At 43.8% G+C, this 23,754-nt stretch overlaps 1 protein-coding gene across 3 annotated transcripts in view; it reads right to left on the reverse strand.

The window, feature by feature from the left end:
- The window catches only part of PLEKHG7 (pleckstrin homology and RhoGEF domain containing G7), a 67,297-nt gene that overhangs the window by 27,475 nt on the left and 16,068 nt on the right, over positions 1 to 23,754 (reverse strand). For 2 of the 3 annotated variants that reach the window (XM_019545246.1, XM_019545247.1), the window contains exons 4-8: positions 18,758 to 18,885; positions 16,773 to 16,813; positions 11,224 to 11,316; positions 9,810 to 9,959; positions 5,591 to 5,686 (exon numbers count right to left, since the gene is read on the reverse strand). In XM_019545246.1, coding sequence (XP_019400791.1) covers positions 5,591 to 5,686; positions 9,810 to 9,959; positions 11,224 to 11,316; positions 16,773 to 16,813; positions 18,758 to 18,885 — 508 coding nt within the window. Of the gene's footprint in view, positions 1 to 890; positions 987 to 5,590; positions 5,687 to 9,809; positions 9,960 to 11,223; positions 11,317 to 16,772; positions 16,814 to 18,757; positions 18,886 to 23,754 lie in introns of all 3 variants that reach the window. The other variant, XM_019545248.1, reaches the window with a different exon arrangement.

A 23,754-nucleotide genomic window follows, 5' to 3' on the forward strand; every position in this document is an offset into this window, starting at 1 on the left:
GCACAGAGGAAAATGAAGAAGCATGTTTGATGTGTATAGACTCAGAATGGTTATGCCATATACAAGGATGTGATATATATTTAAACAATACAGGAAGGAAATGACTTTAGGTCAGGACTCCTCCCATACTCTTTATATATAGTTTTTCTGATGGCATTAGCAATGACAGTCCAATCTGACTAGTCCAATCTGATGGGCATTAGCAATGAAACTCCAATTTGACTAGTTAAGAAATTTCAGTGTGATCGGGGTAGGTTTTAGGGTAGTAGGTGTGGTAAACATGCATGTAAGTTTGCAAAGGGAGTGGGCAGCTCTGCTTGTTCTGGATGAGCTCTCTTAAAACAAGTTTAACAATGTGATGGGTGTGACCTCCCCTCCGGTTGTACACTACTTCAGTAGAAATAAAATGTAGCTGTGAAAGTTGTTTTCTAAGTGATCTGCCTAACCTCCAGCTATGCTGCTCTGACATGAAGGAGATCTTTATAGAAAAAGTATATAGAGAAAAAGCTTTATAGAAACTTCATCTGTGCAAGAAGGAATATTCCCAGGTGCTGATCTGAAGGCTCACCCATGAGAAGTAAGCACCCTCACACATCTTGTCTAATTTCATGTCTCTCTTGCTTCAACTGCAAAGTGCATTTTTTGACCTTCTCTTTCTGACATAAATGCATTTCAATATGTATATTTGAAATAGAAAAAGCCCTACCAAGGCAAGATAGTCCACTGCACTTACTTCTACCCCTAGGGAGATGCTGAGCAAACAATAGCACGTGACAAATGTTGGTTTCATTGCTTAATGCACTAATGGCAGGCACTGGGATACTATGGTGAGGAGTGTGCTATAAGAATCTACATAGAACAGCATATTGTGTTCCTTTAAAGCCTGTTACCTTTGTGAGCATGGAGATGAAATCCAGGGAGGATTCAGATTTGTTGATATAATCCTTAATGATTTGGAAAAAACTTGTCACAAAACTGAGACTCACCTAGTTAAAGAAAGAAAAACAGTCTGATTTAATCGTCCGAGCTTTATTTTCATTGCGGCTAACTTCTAAAGCCCCCATACTGCAATAGAGACCATGCCTACTGGATAACTGTGTGCATGCGCTGAATTCTACTGAACTCTATCAAGTCAACCTGAATTATGCGCTATGTACTGAAACTGATCTGAAGTTAAAACATAACTATTAAAAACATGCATTTGCATCTTGTTAAGCTCTGCTTGGCAAACGTACTGTAACTAGATCACACATTTCCAATTAAACTTACTGTTAAACAGTAGTTAAAAAAAAAAGACAGCTCTCCACTGGAAACTATAGCAAACCAATGATTTGCATGAGGGTGATGCTGATCTGATGTGACAGAGCACTGTAAATGATCAATGAAATCTTCAAATCCATCTGGAAAGAGACTAATTTTTTTAATTTGACCTTATTTTGCGTTACTGAAGGTGGTAAAAAAAATCCTTTAAACTGAAAAGGGAGCTGAATATAGGAACTACCTTGGTAGGCAAGGAATTCTTGCAACAAAGTTCATTTAAACATGTTTTTGGTGGGACAAAAAGTCTCCTATCTGAACCTCCACATTTTGTGCAGACAGAGTGGTTACCTTTGTGAAGCCTGTATTTACCACATTGTGGAATTCACATGCACACAGTAATCCTCTACATGGAGAATAGAAAAATGGCTCCCGGCTCTCTCTGCACTATTTGAAAACACAGGCATTTTAACTGCAACCACTGTGGGTTTTTTTAGCATGTATGTAAGCCCACAGCTTTTGTGGGGGCCAGTTGTTTTTGGTATACTATTTACTCTTTCATTTTGGCAAGGGGTATTTTATATAATTAATAGCACATATTTATGACAAAGGTTTCAGTGCAGTATCTGTTTTTCGCCCACATTTGACCATTATGGAAGTCACTATATTTAGATGCAAAGAACTGTTTTTAAAACAGTTACAGGAAACGTATGGAAGTCTTAAGTCATGAGTATATTCCACTCAATTCTGGAATATTTTCATCCTTTAAATTGTACACAATGCCTCTTTCCCTCCAATCAAAGACAGGGAAAGGTACAGATCTGATGCATTTTTGACATTTAGCTAATCTGTTTGGACACCACAGGTTTTGAAGTGGTAAGTGCAGCAACGATTATTATTTTTATCATTTCTCATTATGAGATTTGAGACTGAGGCCTCTTGGGCTTGGCATTGCGTAAAAACAATAAGAAACAGTCCTTGTCCTGAAGACCATAGAGGATAAATAGATAAGAAATACAGTGGGTGGAAGAAGAAACAAAGATGTAGAAAGGTGCAGTGATTTGACTGAGATCACGCAGCAGGGTGGCATACCAGGGGAACTAAACAGGTCACCCCATTCCTAAGCCAGTGCCCCAGCCACCATTGCTTTCTAATAGAGACAAAGCCTATTATACTTTAAGCACTAAGAAATGCAAACCACTTAATTCTCCCAATCCTTATTACAGAACAGAAGAAACAACAAAAAATGAAATGTGAATGGTCATGTTAAATCTGTAACACTAAGGAGAAAGCGCTCATGACAAAATTTTTCTCAGTAGGTGAGATTTGATTTTAGTGATCACCTTTCTTAGCTGTCTTTTTGAAGGTCATACACTCTCCGGTCTCTCTTTGTGAGGGTTGTATTCCAAAAAAACCTTGCATAAAGCAAATTTGCATAAAGCGAAACCATTATTACATGTAATTAATAGAGATGTATACCAGCCTCACTCTACTGCTTCCCCCACCACAAACCATGACAAATTCAAACAGTAATCGCACAATACAATAATTGCTGTGTGGAAAGGCTGCGAGATCTGTACTGCAAGCATCGGCACGCACAGGGGGTGTGTTGCCAGGGCAGCATGGGGTGGGCTGGCGAGGCACCTGGGGCAGGGAACACTGGCTGCTCGCCGCTCCTGGCCCTACCCTACTTTCCTTCCCTGGATGCCTCTCCAGCCCAGGAGACACAACCAGGCGCAGCTGGGAACAGTGGGGCTGGGCAGAGAGGCTAGGAGCTCCCTGCTGCATCGGGTCATGCCTACTGGGCTGCGGAGGCACCTGGGGCAGGGAGCAGAGAATGGCGGCTGCTCGTCCTGCACTGCCCTGGGGATGTGCCTCTTGTGCCTGCTGCTCTTTAAGGGGTGCAGCCCCATGCCACAGGAGATGGGCGGCCAGGGTAGAGGGGTGTGGGGCACTGGGACCAGGTAGAGAGAGGAGCCAAGCTGGGCCCAAGATCAGGACCAGGGCCCATTGCGCCTGTGCATCTGCCCCTTCCCCCTGGAAGTGTGCACCGCAGTGGGGATCTGACCTTCTCTGTCCCCCAATAAGCCAACAAAGGCTCTGTCCTGCTCCCCACTTGGGCCCTGCAGCTGTGGCCTTGGACTCCAAGCACCACCTAGCTGGACAGCAGCCCCAGCCCTGCCCAGCTTCCTCCCTACAGGGGCCTCAATTCCTCTTTTCCCCCCACTTACCTGCCGGATCTGCCCTCCAGGCTACTGGGGGCCATGCGCATGTACTGTACATGCACATGGCACCCCCTGTCTCTCCGCCTGCCTTCCGCTTCCTCTCAGCTCCCTACAGGCTGGAAGTCTGCCAGCCTGCAGTGAGCTCATTGGGAGCTGACTTCGCATAAGATCAGATTTTTCTTGCACAAAATGAATTTCTGGTATAAATAAGGTCATCATATATAAGTGAATTTGCACAAAACAAATTTGCATAAAGAGAGACCCAAGTGTATCGCTGTAACGTGAAAGTAATGTGTATACCAGGGAGCAGACTACTGCCTCTTAATTTGGACTACAATTCCCAGAAACCGCCAAGGGGAGGAAGGGAAGAAAGGAAGAGGAAGCTGGATGCTGGAGCAAGGGCGGGGGAGAGAGAGCAGCGTGCAGGTGGGACCTGGTTAGCCCTGCACAGAGGAGTGCACAGCGGAGCTAGAGATCACTGGCTCAGTCAGCCAGGACTGTGGACTAAATGAGCTGGACTCAGACTTGGGGGCAGCTGTAAGCGGCTGGTTGAGTGCTCTACTAAAGGCTTGTCTGGGTGTGGGGGGAATTTAAGGTGCAGAGTGTGTATGTTACCATAGTGCTGATTTTTTTATTTTTATTTTATTCTATTTTTTACCTTTTACCTGTTCCCTCCCTTTGGCCCATTGGCCGAACTCCATTTCCCAGCAGCCCCTGCCCACGTGGCTGGGGCTGGTTTCCATGGTGACCCCAGCAGCAGCCCTGCTGTGATAGGCCAGGGTTTCTGTGGAGCACTGGCAGGCTGCACAGTAGGGCATGGGGCTACTCCAGAGCCAAGGTTGGGATCTTGCGGTGTTGACAGCATGGTCCCAATCTAGGGCAGAGCCATGATCTGCAGCATGCATGCTCCAGGCAGGGATGTGCAGGCAGCAGATCATAGCTCTGCTCCAGCTCCTTGCAGTGGTGACAGTGTGGTCTGGAGCCTGGGCAGAGCCGTGATCTGCTGCCTGCACGTCCTTGCCCGGAGCCCGCAGGCTGCAGATCATGGCTCTGCCCTGGATCTAGACCATGCTGTCACTGCTGCGAGATCCCAGCCCAGCTGGGGAGTGGGAGCACTGGATGTAGTGCCATGGCCACTTCTGCCATTTCCCCTTTCCACTTGCAATTGGCGGGGGGAGGCATGGGGGGGGGGGCACATGCTAAGGTGACACCAGTCACCACAACTAAGGTGGCAGCAGTCACCCATGGTTATGACTCTGGCACAAGTTAGAGAAGGTTAGGGAATACTTTAACCTTCAGCAGCTACAAACAGGTCCCAAAGATTGCTAGCCACCAACTGAAGAGAAACAGACCACAGCACACTCAGCTCTCATTTTTCCACCCACTTGTAGAAACTGAGGGGTGAATAGTATACGAGTCAACTATATCAGCTCAACATCTGTGAGATATTCTTTTATGCCTGGGGAAACCTATAGCTTGGGAGGTGAATGTCCTGCCAGAAAACCACAAAGAGATTAATGTAACAGACACTCTTTGTGTCTATGCAGTTGCTTGATAAAGGGAGTTTGTTGTTGTACAGGTCTTGCTAGCCTGATTATTCTGCAATAATGTTTGTAATAATGGGGAATGCCCAAAACATGTCCTTTAAAGAGGACTCTAAGAATGAATTTCAAATTCTGTATTACAATTACTTTTAAAAATCAACAAAAGCCATATTCATATTCCATTCTGGAACCAACTTCCAAGAGAAGTGGTGCTGGCTCCTACCCTGGGGGTCTTTAAGAGGACGCTAGATGTATACCTTGCCAGGGTCGTTTGACCCCAGTACTCTTTCCTGCCATAGCAAGGGATCAGACTAGATGATCTTCTCAGGTCCCTTCCGACCCTAGAAACTATGAAACTATAACCACAATTCAAATTGTGCCTACTAGTGAACATATCTGAAAGTCATTTGAACTGATGACACCTTACCCAGGCTTGATTTGCCAAAGGAGAAAGAGAGTTGTTAGGATCGGCTCCAAGAACCAGGCTGTATGGCAGAGTTCTCTGTGTGTACTTTCCATGGTTCTTTTGCTTTTTGCTTAAAAGATATTTATATTTTTTCTCACCTGGCTTAACTCCTCCAGATTTGCAAAAAGTCTCCGCAAATCCACATCCAAGAAGAACTCATTGCTTTGCAGGTGTTTTAAAGAATTCATAAATATCTTTAAGGAGAAAATAAATGCATATTATTTACTATCTATTTTACTTAAAAGTAAGTAAGTAAAAGGTTGTGGAGGTGAGGGAGGCAGGGAAAGGTAGAGGTAGGGATTTATGGACCCAGTACTGCTTCTTAGGCTAGGCAGTCATTTGACTGACAGGCTACAAACTGACTGTGCTTAAGTCACGTAAGAGAACTGTTTCCTGGCTTGCCCAAAGCTTAAATACTGGACCCTGAGACCTGGCTCCATTTGCCCTCCTTTTCTTCCATCCCCCCACCCCACTTGAATTCAGCAGCAGGGGAAAAGTGGGCACGAGGGGCAGCAGCGGCAGTGGCACTTATATTCTGGGGTCCAAAGCTGCATGAAAACAGAGACTTTGGGCCATGGTGATCACCTGGTGAATTCAGAGCTTGTGGCACACACACAACTCTGTCAGAAGCTGTACTGACACACTGGTGAGTGCAGAGAGCTCATTGTGTGCGTGCCCAATAGTCGAAAGCGACTCTTGGGTTCATGATGGGTAGAAATCACAGTAATTCAATGCAACCCCAACACAGAGAAAGTGAGTGGAGAAATATAAGTTATTTAGTAGACATGGTTGTTGTGTGTAGGGGTGGGAAGGGCATGAAGGCTCTAGACCAGTTGTCAAACACGGCCCCTAGGCTGGATCCAACCCACAGAGCCCTGCCCTTTATCTCCTGGTGCTGCTCCTGGGTCTGAACTGACCTACATGGGGCACTGCATGCAGCGAAAGCTGGGATATGTGCTACATATGGTGCCTGTCCTAGCTACTTCGGGATTGCCTGGGCAGGTGAGTGTGGTGTATATCCTGGAGTGGCTGAAATAGGCACTGTGTGCAGTGCAGTCTGGCTAGAGGCATGTAGCTGATCCCAGACCAGTTGGAGTGGGCCCTGGATTACATTTAACACCCACTTCAGCTGGACTGCGCTCCACACAACACCTGCCCTGGGATGTACACTACACAGTGCCCAGCCCAGCTGCTGCAGTGCTGAGATGCATGCAATGCCTGCTCCAGCAAATCTAGGACCGATGCTGCCCGCAGCGCCTAAGCACACCATGCATTGCAGGTCCTGGCTAACTGGAATGAGCACTGCCTGCAGTATGGTTCCCAGAGCAGGTGCTGTGTACAGTGTGCATCCTGGAGTGGGTGTTACATGTAGTCTGGTGCCTACTCCAGGTGGTCCAGAATCTGTTCTACATGCCCCCAACTGGACTGCGCTGCACATGGCACCTGTTCCAGCTGCCCTAGGAGCTGCATTGTATGCAGACTGGCTGGCGTGGGCTCTGAATCTGGCGTTCTTGGGGAGGAGAAGGATCCATCAGGGGTCTGAGTTTTGACGCCCATGCTCTAGGCCTACCTTTACATTGGGCTCTAACTGGTGTGAGAAAGTAGTATGATTACCTTGAGGGAGGGCCTTGTACAGAGAAAAATCAGATCAGATTGGATCAAATCAAATCAAATCAAATCAGAGGGAGCTTCAGTAGAATCAGTGGAGCATTTAATTGTGATAAATCTGTAGAGGAGCAATAAATCAATAGAACCGTGAGAGTTTCCCAGCTCATTTAGAGAGAAAATAGATTTGTCTGCTGAAGGATGATTAAAATGGGATGGGCAGAAAGGCATGAAAACGTCTCATGTGAGAGTCACCTGTGTACCTGCCTTTCCATCTAGGCTCTCACACCACGCTCCTTTCTAAGGTGTCTGAGTACCTATTCTTATACTGATTCTTACCAGAAGAGCTGCTGGGAAATACCTGAGGTACTCACTCACTTTCTTCCATTTCAGATCTTTGAGTTAGTATTAGAAAAAGATGCTTTTATCCTTGCCTTTATTATTCCTATTTCTCCCCATCGTAAAGGAACTGTTTCAGTTTCTTCCTTGTCTTTTGTCTTTATGGCATTGTCTCCTAAGGCTAAACTACTACTTAGTATGAAATGTGCTTTCTCAAATACAAACTTTTCACTGGAACATGCCCATATTCCTTTTGAAAGACAAGTGTTTCCTTTATAACTTATATAATGTTACTGTGCATGCCTAGATGCTAGTTTTACAGCTTTGCCCCAGCTTGTTCATCTTTGAAAATGCTTCTGCCCTTGACCAGGATATAAGGGAGAGCGGAGTGGCACCTTAGAAACTAACTGGTTCAGATAAGTACAAGCTTTCATAGGTGACATCCTAATGCAGCGGTGGGTGAAATGCAGCCCATGGGCCAGATGCAGCCCACCAGGCCATTCTATCTGGCCTGCAGGGCCCCTAAAAAAAATTTAGAAAATGAATATTTATCTGCCCCTGGCTGCCTGTCATTTGGCCCTTGATGGCTTGTCAAAACTCAGTAAGTGGCCCTGCACTGGAAATAATTGCCCGCCCCTGTCCTAAGGTTTCTCTGAACCAGTTAGTCTCTAAGGGCCTTTGTACACACCATAAAATTGGCCTTTAAAGTGGCTTAAATGCCCCTTTGCACCGCTTTAACGGTGTTGCTGTTTGCAGGTTCAGCGGCATATTCCATTTTAATGGCGTTGTTTGCATGCTCAGCAGCATTTTTTGCTTTAAATGACTTTGGTACATAGCAACATAAAACACCTTCAAGGTGTTTTAGTTTGCTACCTAACAAAGCGCAACAGTGCATGGGGTGCTGAAGTTGACATGCTCAGGACTTGGTGGGCCTTGCAGAGCTCAGGGGTTGTGGGAATCGGCAGCAGCCTCTGCAGGCTGGCTTTGCTGAAGAAAAAAAAAATGGTGAGCCTGATCTTTTTTCTTTCATTCTCCCCAGAGCCTGTCTGCCTGTCTGAGCTGTGCGGGGGTCTGGTGCTTCCCTCTGTGGCTGTGGGACCACCCGGGCTGGGTGTCAGTGGGTGGGTGCCACCTGGGAGGCCCCCATGCAGCTTGGACTGTTTGGTCCACTGGCAGCTCACTCCCTACCCCCCCCACTTCCCTCCCGAAGAGGCAGGTAAGGATTGGGCTCCCACCCTTGTATACATGCCATGGGGGTTTAGTTCAGTTTAATTCTGTCTAAATTGAAGCAGTGTTTTTAAAAACCCACTGTTTCAATTTAGGGAGAAGTAAACCAAATTAAACCCCTGTGGCGTGTACAAGCAGCTTAAGGTGCCACCCTGCCCTGCCTCCTGCCTGACTTCAAACTAATACAGATAATTCTCTTGACTAGGATACAACTGAGTTTGATTTTTTTTCAGCTGCAGGAATAGCTTGAAATACTGGTATTACTGGCCTGCTAAATTTTATATGTTCATGTTCTAATCTGGCTGACACAGCCACACCTTTTAGTCCTCTCCAAACCCAGTTGATAAGCTAAGAGTACAAAATGTTATGGGCCAGTAATCATAGAATATTAGGGTTGGAAGGGACCTCAGAAGGTCACCTAGTTCCAACCCCTTGCTCAAGGTAGGACCATCCCCAACTAGATTATCCCAATCAAGGCTTTGTCTATCTGGGTCTCAAAAACCTCCAAGGATGGAGATTCCACCACGTCTCTGGGTAACCCATTCCAGTGCTTTGCTACACTCCTTGTGAGAGAGTTTTTCCTAATATCTAACCTAAACTTCCCTTGGTGCAACTTGAGGCTGTCACTCCTTGTTCTGTCATCTGCCACCACTGAGAACAGCCTAACTCCATCCTCTTTCGAACCCCCCTTCAGGTAGTTGAAGGCAGCTATTAAGTCCCCTCCCAGTCTTTTCTTCTCCAGACTAAATAATCCCAGTTCCTCCAGCCTCTTCTCATAAGTCATATGCCTCAGCCCCTAACCATTCATGATGAAACATTTAGCATTACCAGTCTGAATTTGGTGTTCAGATACAGCGATAGCAAGATAAATTGTGAAATTGCTGCTGGTGCTGTTGAAAATGAACCAAGAGAAAGTGATGCCAAGTACGGAGAAGAGGCAAATAATGGAGTAGATTTCAATTGGATGAAATGAGCAACAAAACTATGGAAAAAGGTTGACGAAAAAAGACAGGTGATGCATATATAAGATGAGCATACGTAATGCAGATACAAGAATGAAAGGTTATATATGATTTCCTTTCTCCTGTACTGTTGGCAGGACAAACAACTCGTTTAATTTACTGGAGAAAGAAAATCTGGAGTTACCATTTTGAGAACCAGCAAGTGGTCCAAAAAGTAAGTGCATTCGCTTGTAAAGAGTTCCCACACAGCCGCTTCTTTCTTCAGTTCTAAACAATCATCAGTGTCTTTCTGTTCAGTCCATTGATTCTCTACAAATTCATGCCAAGTTTTATTCTATTGATGGGAGAAAAAGAAGACATTCGACTTATTTCATGTAAAATAGCTGACAAAATAACATACATGAATTGCTGCAATATATTTGGCTGTGTACAATGGCCTTGACAACTAGAGTTGGCATTCCTTTTCTGAAGGTTTAACAACAGCAACAATAATAATAAAACCTTGGCATTTTATTCTTAAGTATGATAATGTGCTATGATAGCAATAGATAATAGTATTTTGCACTTGTAGCATATTATATCTGAAGATCTTCATGTGGTTTGGACAGAGTCACACAGCACTACCATGAAGCGATCGCAGAAAGTTAAACGTTCGCAGGTACTTAGGTATCGTTCTGCTTAGCATTGCAATACCCGGCCCAACTTTTAGGTGCTCCACCACTGGGTGAAATCCTTAGCCCCAAGTTAAGTACATAAGGGCATTTTTACACTGGCACAGAGGTAGGTCCTGGTAAGGGCAGAGTTTAGCAAGCCTGTGCTCCAATTCAGCAGAGCAGTTTTGAACCTAAGCCAGATCCTATATTAGTGCTCGACCTGGGACACGCACACATCTCACAGATGTATGTTCCCAGGCTATCTTTGGCCTAGGCATGGTCTGAAGACAGCACAGGATTGGACTGTATTGGTATGGCAGGCACTCCTCTGCCTCTTTAGAGAATCCTACCTGGGGCTTCCAGGGCTCTGGTTAGGGCTCCAAGCAGCTGATTGGTTGTGGATGGCACCAGCCCTGTGCATGCAAACCAGCAGAAATTTAGGTACCTAGGAGGGGGCGTAGTTGCCTACAGACTGTAGACTCTAGCTGAGGGGTGGGCAAAATGCAGCCCGGGGGCTGGGTGCAGCCCGCCAGGCCATTCTATCTGGCCTGCAGGGCCCCTAAAAAATTTAGAAAATTAATATTTATCTGCCCTGAGCTGCCTGTTATGCAGCCCTGGATGGCTTGCCAAAACTCAGTAAGCGGCCCTCTGCCCAAAATAATTGCCTGCCCCTGCTCTGGCCCAAACAGGGTAAGTCACCGGATGATTGGTAGAGCTGGAAATAAGCCACGATTTCCTGACATTTAGATTATGTACTATTCCACGAGATCAGCCACCTATTGCAAGAATTATAGCTTGAATTTGTGCACGTATTTTGCATGTAGATTGCACATATTGATTAAAGGAATGGGAAAGACTCGTTTTAAAAAGGGATAGTGGAGATAAGAGTTTTAAAAGAGTCTGATAGATAAAGCTATCAATACAGTACATTGAGTAGTTCAGTACCTTAAAGCTGCAAAACTCATAACCACTGCAGTCTGTAATTTTAATGGTCGAAAGACAGTTTTCCAGGTCAGACATTTGCTTTTTGTCTTTACTCTGTTTAAAGATAAGCAAATTCAACATACGTTATTTTGAAGAGCTAAGTAGTCATACTAACTGCAGTATTTTCTCACCTGCAAGTACTTCACCTCTAATATTTGATTTCTTTGCCAAACAAAGCGCAGCGGCAGGAGTGAGACTGCAGCAACTGTCATTTACTTCTATGTGTTGGAAATGGGTTAGGAGCCAAGGTCAGTGTGGCCCTTTGGCACAATGAGATCTAGTTACTGAGTGCAGCAGTCTTTGACAGTTGCTAACCTGGAATATAACAACTAATGATGGGCTGTGCTCAAAATACACATCAGGGAATAAATTCTGTGTGCTTTGCTCCTGTAAAACTTCCAGTGCAATCAGAGATACAGGACTGGGAAATTCATGAGGTTAAGCCTTTTTTTTCCTTCAGAATATTCTCATCTTGAATACTTTACTACTTTAGGCCACACATTTAAAGACAACACTGTCTGGTCAAATTTAGCATGACACTGAATTTCTGTAAAAATAAAATTTCATGCCACTTAAGAGTGAGAGAAAATGTTTCATGGGGAAAAAAGAATCAGTGGAAGGATTCTTTTAAAACTAGCTTTGCCTGTAGTGTTTGCAAGCAAGCCCAAGCCAACACCATTGCATTTAGTGCTTTAACTTTTCATTAGGTTTTGAAAGTAAATGTTGATTAAACTGTGTGATTTGCTTGTGATAATTCTTTACGTGCTTAGGCTTTATTAAGGAAATACTGGTGAAAGCTGAATTTTGAACAATGCTGATAAACTGAAAACCAAAGTTAGGTTTAAATAATCTTAAATTCATAACTGGAGCTGGGTTGATTAGTTCCATAAGAGAATCTGAGGAGGAAGCAAAACTAGTATTGCAAGCAGCTTTTAAATAATGAAATCTTGCAAACCTTTATGTGTGCATCATTCACACACACAAAAAAGCCCCAGTCTCAAGATTAGCTACCGATGTTTGAATTGTTTGTGAGCAGTTTGTTGCACGTTTTAAATAAAGAACCTCGATTTTCTCATTCATAGCTTGGGATCCTGGAATGACCTATACATATATTTATCTTTCAACAAATGAGCAGCTCAGAAAAGACAAAGTTTAGGTCTGAAGTCTTAGAACAATTTTAAAAATGCAGTGCATTATTTAGGCCTTAAAAGAACTAATATTTGCAAAATTGTAAAGTGAAATCAGGCAAAAGTGAATACTGGCTAATCTCAAAAAATCCTTGCAGTCAGTTAGAGTATAGGCTTTGGCAAATAACAGTTTTACTAAAGTATTGAACTCAGTGCAACTTTTTGTGTGTGTAAAATTAAGTACCTGTATAAGCGTTTACTGGGTTAGGATCCATGTCTGGGAAGATTTGAAATTAAAACATTTCATATTTGCAGCAAACCCCTTGCGAGGTATTTGTTTGGGAGTTAAGAAACTTGAGTAATTTTGACTGATAAACTGGAGAATTTTGCTTGCAGGAAACAAGAAACTCAAGGTATATTATTCAGTGCAAATTGATCAATCATCTTTTAATCGTGCTAGTGCTCAAGGACAGGAAAGTAACATAGACTTGCTATTGAGTCTTACCAAAAGCCTAACTTGCCTGTTTATTTTCATTGTTCAGAGTGCCAGAAAAACAGTGGATAAATAGCATAAGCAGAGAAAAAAGGTAGATTTCAAGTAGCTTTATAACTTAATACTGTGATGTACTTGGGGTGGGTAACTTAGAAAGGGAAGTGTGTGCACTCACTTTCAAATAAAAATTTTTAGGTCACACTCCATAGATACAGATTTAACTTGGGCACTAGCCCAGAAATTCAACATTATTTTTAAACTGAGAAGTATATACATATTGTCTCTGTTAGTTAATAGCAATAAACATAACTGATTTCCTCTGTGCTTCTACTGCTCTGAGGGTACAGATAGAGTTGAAGCTCATTCGCAACCATAGCAGCACTGGATCTGAATTTGATGCAGACCTCCTACAGTGAAATTACTAATAAGCATGATGATATGGGCTGTTTATTAATATTGAAAACTGTAAAAATCAAACGTTATGGTATTTCTAAAGTCACAAAATAGGATAATGGGGAAAAGGAACTAATTTAAACAAGGGTACGCGCTTCATAACCCTATCCAAAAGCACATTTTCATTGTTTTATAATTGAAGTAACAATAGAAGCTTGCCAGTTCTGTACATTCAATATTGGTGCAGTATAACAAATATATTATGGCCATCTATATTAAATAATACAAGACATATGTAGAAGTAGTTATTTTGTTGCATCTTCTTCTCGTTCTGCAAGAAGAGATTTTATTCACCAATGCTAACTGGAGGAAAACAAATTCTTGGGGTTCTTTTATTTATTTTTAATCATTAAAAAGGCAGTCTAATTGCCTGCGTGTAAGACAAAGCACTGAAACAAGGCCCTAAGCCTGCTGATGCCACTGGGACTTGAACAGGGCACATAAGCAGGTGTTTAATGGAGGTCTAATTTGACAAATGAAAAGTATTTTTCCCTTTCATGAATTGAAGTCATAATTAAACCATGTCCTCACTTTGCTCTCAAATAACCCTTGTGGCTTTCACTTGAGAACTGGTCCCTGTGGATCCCAGCCTTTGCGGGCCAGTCTGCATGGATCAGAGTGCAGGATCAGGGACCCCCTAGGTACAGCAAGGAAAATAGCTAGAGATGCAATGATATAGCCAGCTGCTACACACATGGGCAGTGGTGACTGGTTGCCACTATGCCACCAGTGTAATTGAGGGGCTATGGTGGCAGCTGTTTTCTTTCTTCCCTCCCTTCTTCCCAAGTTGGTGCATCTGTGTGGGTCTCGGATTTCAAAAAGTGGGGTGTAGGAGATGCCACTGATGCCATGGGGGAGGCTGCAACCCCCCACTGTGGGTGGACTGTGCCAGGGCTTCAGCTGCCAGGGAATTTTGGAGCCCCAGCGTGGGTAAGACCACTCCTCCCCCTGCTCTTGCCAGTACCACCCTTCCCATTTCATTCCCCTCCCCCACTCTCCAGCAGAGGTTGCCTCTGGGTACAAGAAGGGGGAAACCCTCCCACTGCCACCACTGTCCCTGGCTGCCCCAGGGGTGGGGGAAGTTCCAGGGCTGCTCCTGCTCTGCTCCAGCTGGGGGCATCAGTAAGTGGCAGTGCCCAGGACAGTGGTGATGGTGATAGCTGGTAGGTCCCCATCTCCAGCACCTGCTTGTGGAGTAGAGAGGGCTCTCAGGAGGTGGGCAAGGCACAGGAGTGCCTGGAAACCCGTTCCTGCTGCTGTCCCCTGCAGACCCAGAGGTAGGGAAAGTCCCAGGACTGCTTATGCTCCACTCTAGCTGAGAGCTATGGGGGGCAGCTGCATGGGGTTCTGGGTCAGTGGCACTGACAGAGGTTGGGTCTTTGCTCCCGCTCCCTCTCCCTCTCCTGCAGTTTGTTTAGGGCCTCCAGCCATGGGGAACAGGTGTATGAAATGCTGGGCAGGGCTGGGAATGGCACCTGCTCCTAGACTGGAGGACATTTGAGGAGCAGGCAGGGAGCAGGAGGGCTGGAAAGGGTGCTGCAGGGGATCCAGGCATAAGGAAATGAATCTGCTGGCATGTCACCTTCACTGTGGAAGAGGGGTATGAATGTGAGCTTGGATTCATCACTGCTGGTGCCCAGATCAACTGTCCCAGTTACCCTGTCCTAGTTATATCACTGGAAAAAAAATCTTATTATTGAAATGATCAAAGCAAATCAGAAGTGATCTGTAAATACTGTTGCAATTACTGTTGTTTCAGTTGTTCAGTCACTGGAAAAACAATCTCAGGAAATTGTAGGCAAGCGAAGATGGACACAGGGATGGGCTCTAAGTGGCAGGTACCGCTTTATTTGTTACTGTTCTAGGAATAGTTCAGTGGCTTTGGAAGGGTTATGAGGTCCTCTCCGTGTAAGCCATAACACGAGCTTACCCCTAACATTTGCTTCAATGTTTGAATGCTCCCATTCTGTTCCTTATGAGGTTGTTAGATTACCACAACGGGGCCTTTGTCTGGAAAATCCTTGGCATCTTCCAATTTTCTACAAGTACAACATCCACAATTTGCAGAAACATCCTAGCATGCTCTAATTTTTGTGAGCTGAGCTCACCCATTGGCCTTTTATCAACAGTGGATATCAGCCATAAATTGTAATTAACTGAGCATCCTTATAAATGACTGAATAACTAAAGTTATACAGCAATTGATCTAACTGTACATAACTAACCTGGTGAAGAAGGTAAGACCCCTTTCCTGTTCCAAGGTAAAAAACAAACAAACAAACAAAAAACCAAAAATAAAAAACCCACAACCCCAACACAAAACAACTTCCTCTAGCTCTGTGCCAATTTTGGCTCCAGTGGGAAAAAACTTCTTTGTTACCCCCGAAGAAGCTGTTGTTCAGTCTCATTGTATCCTACATCATTCCTAAGCCACAAACAGGATGGAAATGAACAGAGCCATCTCGGGGAGCAAAAAGCTCAGAACCCAGGTGGATGTTTAAATTGTTAAGGAGAGTGGACTGCAGAGTCCGTCAGCAATTTTCTGCTTTTTTCTGGTGATGGGAGGGAAAGAGCCCTCCCTATGTTGTATTTTCTATTTCTTACATACGGAGGTTCTCCCTCGGATCTCAGTCTAATCAAGTTCTCCTCACAATGAGTCGGGTGCAGATATCATCACATAGAAAATAACTGTTAAAATAGCTAATCTTGCAGGGTGTTACACACCTTTAAGAAATAAATATAAATATAACAGAAACCTGGACAAAATCCACTTAATTCTCACAAATGCTCACTTTCTAATGTAAGGGTTGCTTGTACAGGTCTTGTGTGCTTGAGTTTGATATCACAGGGGGCTAAATATCTGACAAGGGCCCGAGATTCACTTCCTATTTTGTTATGTTTTGGCCACATTTGGAATATTTCGATTAAGTGCAGCTGCGTGCCATGCACAGTGTTACATGAATGCATGATGTATGAGGGATATTTAACCTGACCTCTTGTGTAATGCAGGCTAGAGAACTTCAGTAGAAGGCAGGGGAGGTTTGCACCTTCTGGACTAACCAAGAGAGCTGAGAGAGATAGAGCTAGCTAGCACATGCTATCATGAATTAAAGCACACCACATTATCAGAACATCAGCCACCAAATGCATTAATTGTGTATACATTCACTGGGAGAGAATTCATTTTGCTTTTCCCAACACTCTCTAGGCATCTATGTCTTTCATCACTGCGTTGTCTGTGTGCTTAATGGCATTACTCATCTCTTTGAAATTAAGCATGTGCTTAAGTACCTGGCCAACCAATGCTTTTACAGTTAATTTTCACTACCCTCATTTTTTTCTGTAAAGGCAGTAAAATGAAAAAAGATTTTTAGCTTTTTAGAGTATTCATCTCTGGAACATACAGTTAAAGGAAAAATATGTTGTGAAGTACTCACAGCTCCTTTCTTGATGAATGGCCACCTTGACTTTTTGGACTCTAATGGGTGAAACAAATACATATATGAATATTAGCTTGTGGCTACTTTTTCTTAAAGAAATCAAGAATATTTTTTCTTAAGGGGAAATAAAATTATACTTACTGTAGTTACCTGAATCCAAGTTAACCTGGAATTTAAAAGCCCCTCCCCAGTAATTAGAGTTTAGGCAAGGAAAATTATAAATGTGTTATAAGTTTCCATGTATAGAATCTAATTACTGGAAGGTTGTCTTGAATTCATCCCCTCTACTGCCGTGGCAGGGGGAGCAGCATTAGGATGAGGGGCCAGATGCCTGTCCCTTTCCTTCCATACCTGCCCCTTGCTTCCCACCCTCACTCTTCCATGCCTCTGCTTGCCCCTCCTGCTTTGCCCCCTTAATCCATGCCTGTCCTCCCATGAGCCCCACTTACCCTCTGCTGCAGCTCTGCTCCAGTTCCAGGGCAGTCAGCAGCAGGGATGGCCCAGGCCCAGCCCCAGCCCAACTTGGGAGAAATGGCAGCAGCTCCTGGCTGGGTCGGGGCTGGAGAGATCAGAGGTTGAGCTGGAGCAGAAGGTAAGGGGTGGGCAGGCTGAGTGGTCTCCCCCATGCTCCTTTCATGTTGCACACATTGGTGTCCCTGGCGTTCCTCCGGCTGCAAACCCCTTCCCCTGCCAAGTAAGCCATCCTGGTTGGGGGCAGGCAGTGGCTCACCTCTGGTTTTAGCCCCAAGATAGCTGCCAAAACTGGAGCTAAGCCTGTCTCAGCCTGGTGCTTCAGTCTAAGATGAGGCTTTTTGTTTTCTATCTTGATTGGGAGTAAAACCTCCTGAACTTTGGAGTCAAGTAAATACGGTAACTAATCTTTAACATTTGTGTTCAGGAAGATTGTGGCCAGGCCTAAAGCTCAGTAAGGTCCTTTGAGTCAGGCCCTCCAGGCAACACTGATGTGCACCAGTGGCTGGATTTTCAGGAGCTCTAAGCATCCTGAAGTCTCATGGTCACAGCAGATGGTCAGCACTACTGAGAACCCAGCTGCAGGGCTGCATGCTGTGATCATGGCATGATACTGCACGAATAGTCAGATCTCAGGTTAATTCTTAAAAGATGTCATCCACCTTACAAGTAAACTGGGTCTGTCTGTTATTTTGTGGTGTTGTTTCTATAAAGGGATATTTATAAATATAATTATGCCAATATAATAATACTGCTATGTAACATCAGTGTAACTCATTGTTGTGGGTGTTTTCTTATGCTGAAACGAGTACAATACCAGTAAATCTCTGTGTGTGGACAAACCCTAATAGCACAATCCCTGATTCATGAATGCATTTAAGCACACTTACCCTTCAGAATTAAGCATGTGCTTGCATACCACTGCAATAAAATGAAAGGTCCACACCATCTTCAAATCCTATTTTGATATAACTGCAAACTGAATTGTTCAGTGAGAACACCTTATCTGATTGACAGCACTTGATTTCCCCTCATGGTTCCTAGACTAAATCTTGGCCTTAATGAATGGATAAACTTCAGCATCAAGTCAGTTGTAGACTAAGGAAAGACCTGTATTTGTTTGGCTTTGAAACAGGTTGCTAAATATCAAGCAACATCCTTATCAGCCCACTGATAGTTAAAGTTTAACTTGCTTATTTATCTCTTAGAATGTCTTTTAGAGTTAGTGTCTCTTTTCATAAATGAATGGTGATGCTAATTGCTGTTACTGTGATCAGGATTTGTTAAATGGATGTACTGAACAGCAAAGATCATTGATAATACCTAACATGTACAGAATTTACGAATTAGGCATCTGCATCCTGAGCAGTGTTAGTTTATAGCTGTTATATAAACCATTTCACTTCGTATGCGTGAGGAGTGTTAGTTTATAGCTGTTATATAAAGTCATTTCACTTTGTATGCATGGTCTTTAAGAATGTGATGCAAGCAAATCCCATCCTGTGCCTGACCTGCATTTGGCAGCAGTGCTGAGTGGTGCAGGTAGTCAACAGCAGTGTCTGATACCAGGAGGTCTCCAGGGAACACTTCAAGTCCTGGCAGACTTACTACGATGGAGCTGCGCCTGCGTTCTGCTGATCTGTTTGGAATACAACAACACATTTAGCATCTCTTCAATATTAGGTCATTTACAAATTGCTGACTACCGATACCCAGCACTGCCACCAAGCAAAAAACCCAAAATCAGAAGGTGCGTAGTGAGGGATTTGGTTTAACTGATTGCCTATAAATGTAAGAGACTGGACTCAACGTCCTGGGAGGCTTCTTCTAGTCCATGTTCTTATGAATGTAAGTTCCTGGCATATGACAAATTTGGGGGCTCCTTTCTATATTTAACTGCCTTTTGACTGTTTAATGCTGTTTCAGATTTATAAACTTCTAGAGCAGGGGTGCTCATTCTCTTGTCTGTGGGCCATATGTGGCCCATGGGCCCTTGAAATCTGGCCCATGGGGCTCCCAATGGGTTGGGAAATTAAGTGGTGGGGGAGCTGTGACAGCAGCGCCGTTCCTGCCCCAGGCAGCCAATCTGAGCCAGGCAGCTTCTACAATTCTAAGCCCCATGGAGTACAAGCCTCATGGGGCAGGTTGGACTTGAGCCATGACCCTCCCCTGCAGCCAGCCAATCTGAGCCAGGCCATACCCTTTCCCTCCATGCAGCCATGCCTCCTTCCCTTCCCCTGGCCAGTTTGGGGCCAGGCCATGTCCCCTTCCTCCTGAGGGGCTGGCCCATGCTTCCTTTGTCCCATGGGGCCAGGCCACATGCCGTCCTCTGGCACAGCTAGATTGGGCCGGGCTGTCCTCCCTCCCCCACCCCCCAACTTTGTGCCAGATGGGGCCCTGTAGTATCTGACCTGGGCAGGGATTTGGCACTACCCATCTGGCCCACTGGCCGAAAAGATTGAGCACCGCTGCTGTAGAGAGTAGTCACACATTTCAAATTCCTGAAAAATCCCAATATTTCAAACCCTGCCATTTTGGGTATCATATGCCTCAAGGGCTAGGGACAGAAGTTACACAGACCAGTTTAAGTGATTAACTGATTTAAACCTGTAACAGAACAGAAGTTCAGTCCACATAAACAGCTTTCAAAATGGCCAAAACTGGTTTAAGGTAAACCTGGTTGGATGTAGTATCAGATTTAACTGATTTAGGTCAAACTGGTTTATGGAACTTCTGTCCCTGACCCCTTCCTGGTTCAAGTTAACTCACAGTCCTCCAGCATCCCAGGGTGCTTTGCAACCCTGGGCTGTGCTGTCTGCTGCAGTAGAGCAGGGTTTGCCTCACCCCTCTGCTCCCTAGCTGGAATACTATCACTCCTCTGGCTGTCTGAGGACGGGGTGGGGCAGACCACCCCCTCCTGGCACTGGACACACACCTGGCTGCCAGCTTTGGGTAGGCAGTGGGAGGAAGGTTCCCACTGTAGGCCTCCTTCTACCATTCTGGGCAGACACTGGCTGGGGGGTCCAGTGCTGTGTTGGGGGTGGGGGTTTCCCCAATCCCCTCCACGGCTGGCTTGGAGGCTGAGGAGGGGGTATGGCTGGGGAAGTCATGGCTGGCTCCCTGCTCCAGCTGGGTGAGGGGAGGAAAGACCTTACTGTGGGCTTTCCCCACCACATCAGGCAGACTGCAGCTGGGGGTCCGGTGCCAGGGCGGGGGGGGGGTTCATTTTCCCCCTACCATAAATTCTAATAATGGAGGGGTAATGGGGAGAGGAGAAAGGAATTGTTTTCTAGTTATATACGCATGAACACAGTGCTTAATCCAGAGGTGTCTAGTCCCCTAATTTTGGATTTCAGGTGTTGCCACAGTACAAATGTTAGTGAGCGGGCATGGAACAGTGACTATACAAATATTGTAGAACAGTATTAAAACTGCTAATGAACACCCCACATCCCTATTTCCAGTACAGATAACCTTCTAGTCATTTTGTGCCTGTGCAAGACAGCTGCTACAAACTGGTGGGTTAACAACTTTTTATATAGAAATTGCTAAAATGGTAAAGGCAGCAGTTTTTTCACCTTGGATTTATTATTCCATTTTAGAATTTTCTAGTATTGATCCTTAAAAGTACTTAATAACAATCTGCTTTGACCTGGACATAAGTTTCTTGACAACAGTTATGCCAAATGGCATATTTGCTAGTCCTTGGAATTGAATTAAAGAGTAGGTTTACTGAAATCAGATATAAAGGTCTTAATTTCCACAGATGTGTGCCTACTAGGTAGACAGAAAAATCCTTTAGTCTATGCGTACAAACTGAGGCCATGCCCATGGATCCCTCTAGAGCGCATGCATATGTAAACCCTAAAGTACGGAAGAGGCAGAGTTTATTGGAGCGCATGCATTGCCATTCTAACGTAACTATAATGCTTCTCGGTAAGGCGGTGCTACAGTGGGAGGAACGTATAGTGTGTCTCAATGCATTGTTGCATTGCACTGGATAGATTCACCTTCTGTGAACATCAGTGATTTACCTGCCTAAGTGCACATTTTTGGGAATAAATCTGCACCCTTTGGGACAGTGTTTATATTGGATTTTTTTTGCTGATTTTCCTGGCAAAGTAAAGCAGAAATGACAAGCAAATTAGTAGAATGTGAGTCGTATGCAAAGAATGGAGGCATTTCACTGTTGTTTTCTGCCAACAAGTGTTAGGTTCACATTTTTTTTAGAGGGAGGGGATGTATTTCATTCGTACATGCTTGAAAAAATCATGTGCATCTGATGGAAGAATTGGACCACAGCAAGCATAGTAAATACTTGTACAATAATTCTTCCTTTTTGAATCCCTTTTGCCAGTGAAGCAAGACATCAAATGATTAAAAACCTTTAAGTAAATGAGGTTCTGGAAAATTTTAACATGCACTGTATACAGTCACTCCTAGCAACGGAATATACTCTGTTCTAAGGTATGGACCTTGATGCGTTCACACTTTTCTCCTTACTGTCATTTAGAATACGTCTCAGATGTGTCAGGGAACCCATGACCAATACCATGAAGCATATTTATTAATAGAATAAATATGTTGTGTGTAAGAGTAAAAACAGTTGGCTGAATCACAATAATCAGTGGTATAGGATGTTCATAATATTATGAATGTTGCTGACTGAAGGGATTGTTTACATTACAAATCAAGAAGAATGGTTGGACTCTGTTTTAAGGAGTCAGTATATATAGTTTGCTATAGTAGTAAGGTGTTATGTAGTAGAGTGTTATATTCAAAACTATTTGAATGACATGAAGGGATAAATAGGATTTCAAAAGTGCATGAACCTGGACTCTTATCCTATTGAACAATTAGCTGCACTTCAGGGTCTAAGAGGAGCTTGTATAGAGAGAAAAAAAATCAGGATTTATGTATATGGTACATTCTACAACAGGTGGGTTGGACTGAGAGAGAGAAAATGAATTACTAAACTGAGTGGAAAAGGAGCACTCCATTAAAAAGGGATACACATCTATCCAGTTAAAGGTAGGAAATGAGCTCTCCACACATGCTTTGAATTGGAGGAGAATGCCCTGACATTCCAGTCATTTCCCCTAGCTGTGATAATAGAGGATTAGCTGTAAGATTAGATTAACTGATTTGGATAAAATAAGAGTTGAATAAAACCCTTGCTTAGAACTTGAAGCAACTACTGGGGTTCAAAAAAGAGAAACATAAAAGTAGTAGTTTTTCTTACATTTCAGAAAATCCTAATTTTGGCCAGAACAGTTAGTGGAGATAATGCAGGCTTAGAAAAAACATTAAATAACTTCCTTATTTACTGTCCACAAGCATATAACTCACTTGGTGAAATTTTCAATCTGTTTTTTTGACTGAACAGGCTTGGATTAAGACACATTTATTCATATAAATGTCAACAGCCAGATGCTCAAGATGTACAAATTGGTATATACTCAATACCGCTACTGCAGCTACCAATATACAAATTGGTATATACCCAATGTCCAGTTTGATCTTCTGAAATTTTGAATTCTGTGCAACACTGGAAACCTTTCTGCTGAAAGTTAACACCTGCTCATAGAACTATTTGCACAATCACTGATCCCCCGATCTTGCAGTGTTTCTGTAGGGCCGCCAGATCAAAACAGGATATTTCCATATTAGCTGTAGTCTCCTGTTTACTCAGTGGCACACAGAGACCATGCTTTCCCTTTGCTATAAATTTCAGAGGTTGAAGGATAGATTGGAAATCACAACTATTGAGAAAAATCTAGGAAATTTCCACTATTAAGAATGGGCTTTTAACTGGGCACATACACATATTGAAAGGATGTCCTTGTCTACTGACACGCAGCAAATGGACCCCAGTCTTGAAATTCCTCATGTTAGAGTATTGGGGGATTATGATAGAACTTTTCTATTAAAAATGCTTTAAGGCGGGGAAATGTGGTATGAATGAGTCAGTTAAAGTATAGTCATGAACAAGTCATTTGCCCATTTTGTGCAAAACTGTGTAGTACAGAAGCATCAGCAGCCCAGGGCTTCAATGCTCCTGAACTTTCCCCCTGAAATTTCCAACAGACTGTTCTTTGAAATGAATATAACAGCATCATTAAGCAACCACTTGACATGTGGGGAGGAGCTTGTGATTTTTCCCCTTGTTTTGTGTTCCCCTTGCTGCTGTTTGTTGAGTAAGCAAGCTTTAATTGCTCACATGTTTACAAACGGTGGATTCAGTAGGGCAGCAAGCATGGCCACAGTGAATACAGTTGTAAACAAGATGATAATTCCTAAAAAAAATGTTTGCCATATTAACCCAACTTTTTGGGGAGCTAAGTAATATTCATTATAACAAATTATTGAGAACAAACACTTATCACTTCATCCAGTACTAACTCCTTAAAGCCAAGAATTTACATATTCTTTCTGGATGGTGGGATTAACACCCCTTTCACAAGGCAGTAATCATGGATCTGCTTCTCTCACACGGGAGAACAATATA

The sequence above is a fragment of the Crocodylus porosus genome, unplaced genomic scaffold (genome assembly GCF_001723895.1).
Source record: "Crocodylus porosus isolate Cpor-Errol unplaced genomic scaffold, CroPor_comp1, whole genome shotgun sequence".
Classification (NCBI taxonomy): Eukaryota; Metazoa; Chordata; order Crocodylia; family Crocodylidae; genus Crocodylus; species Crocodylus porosus.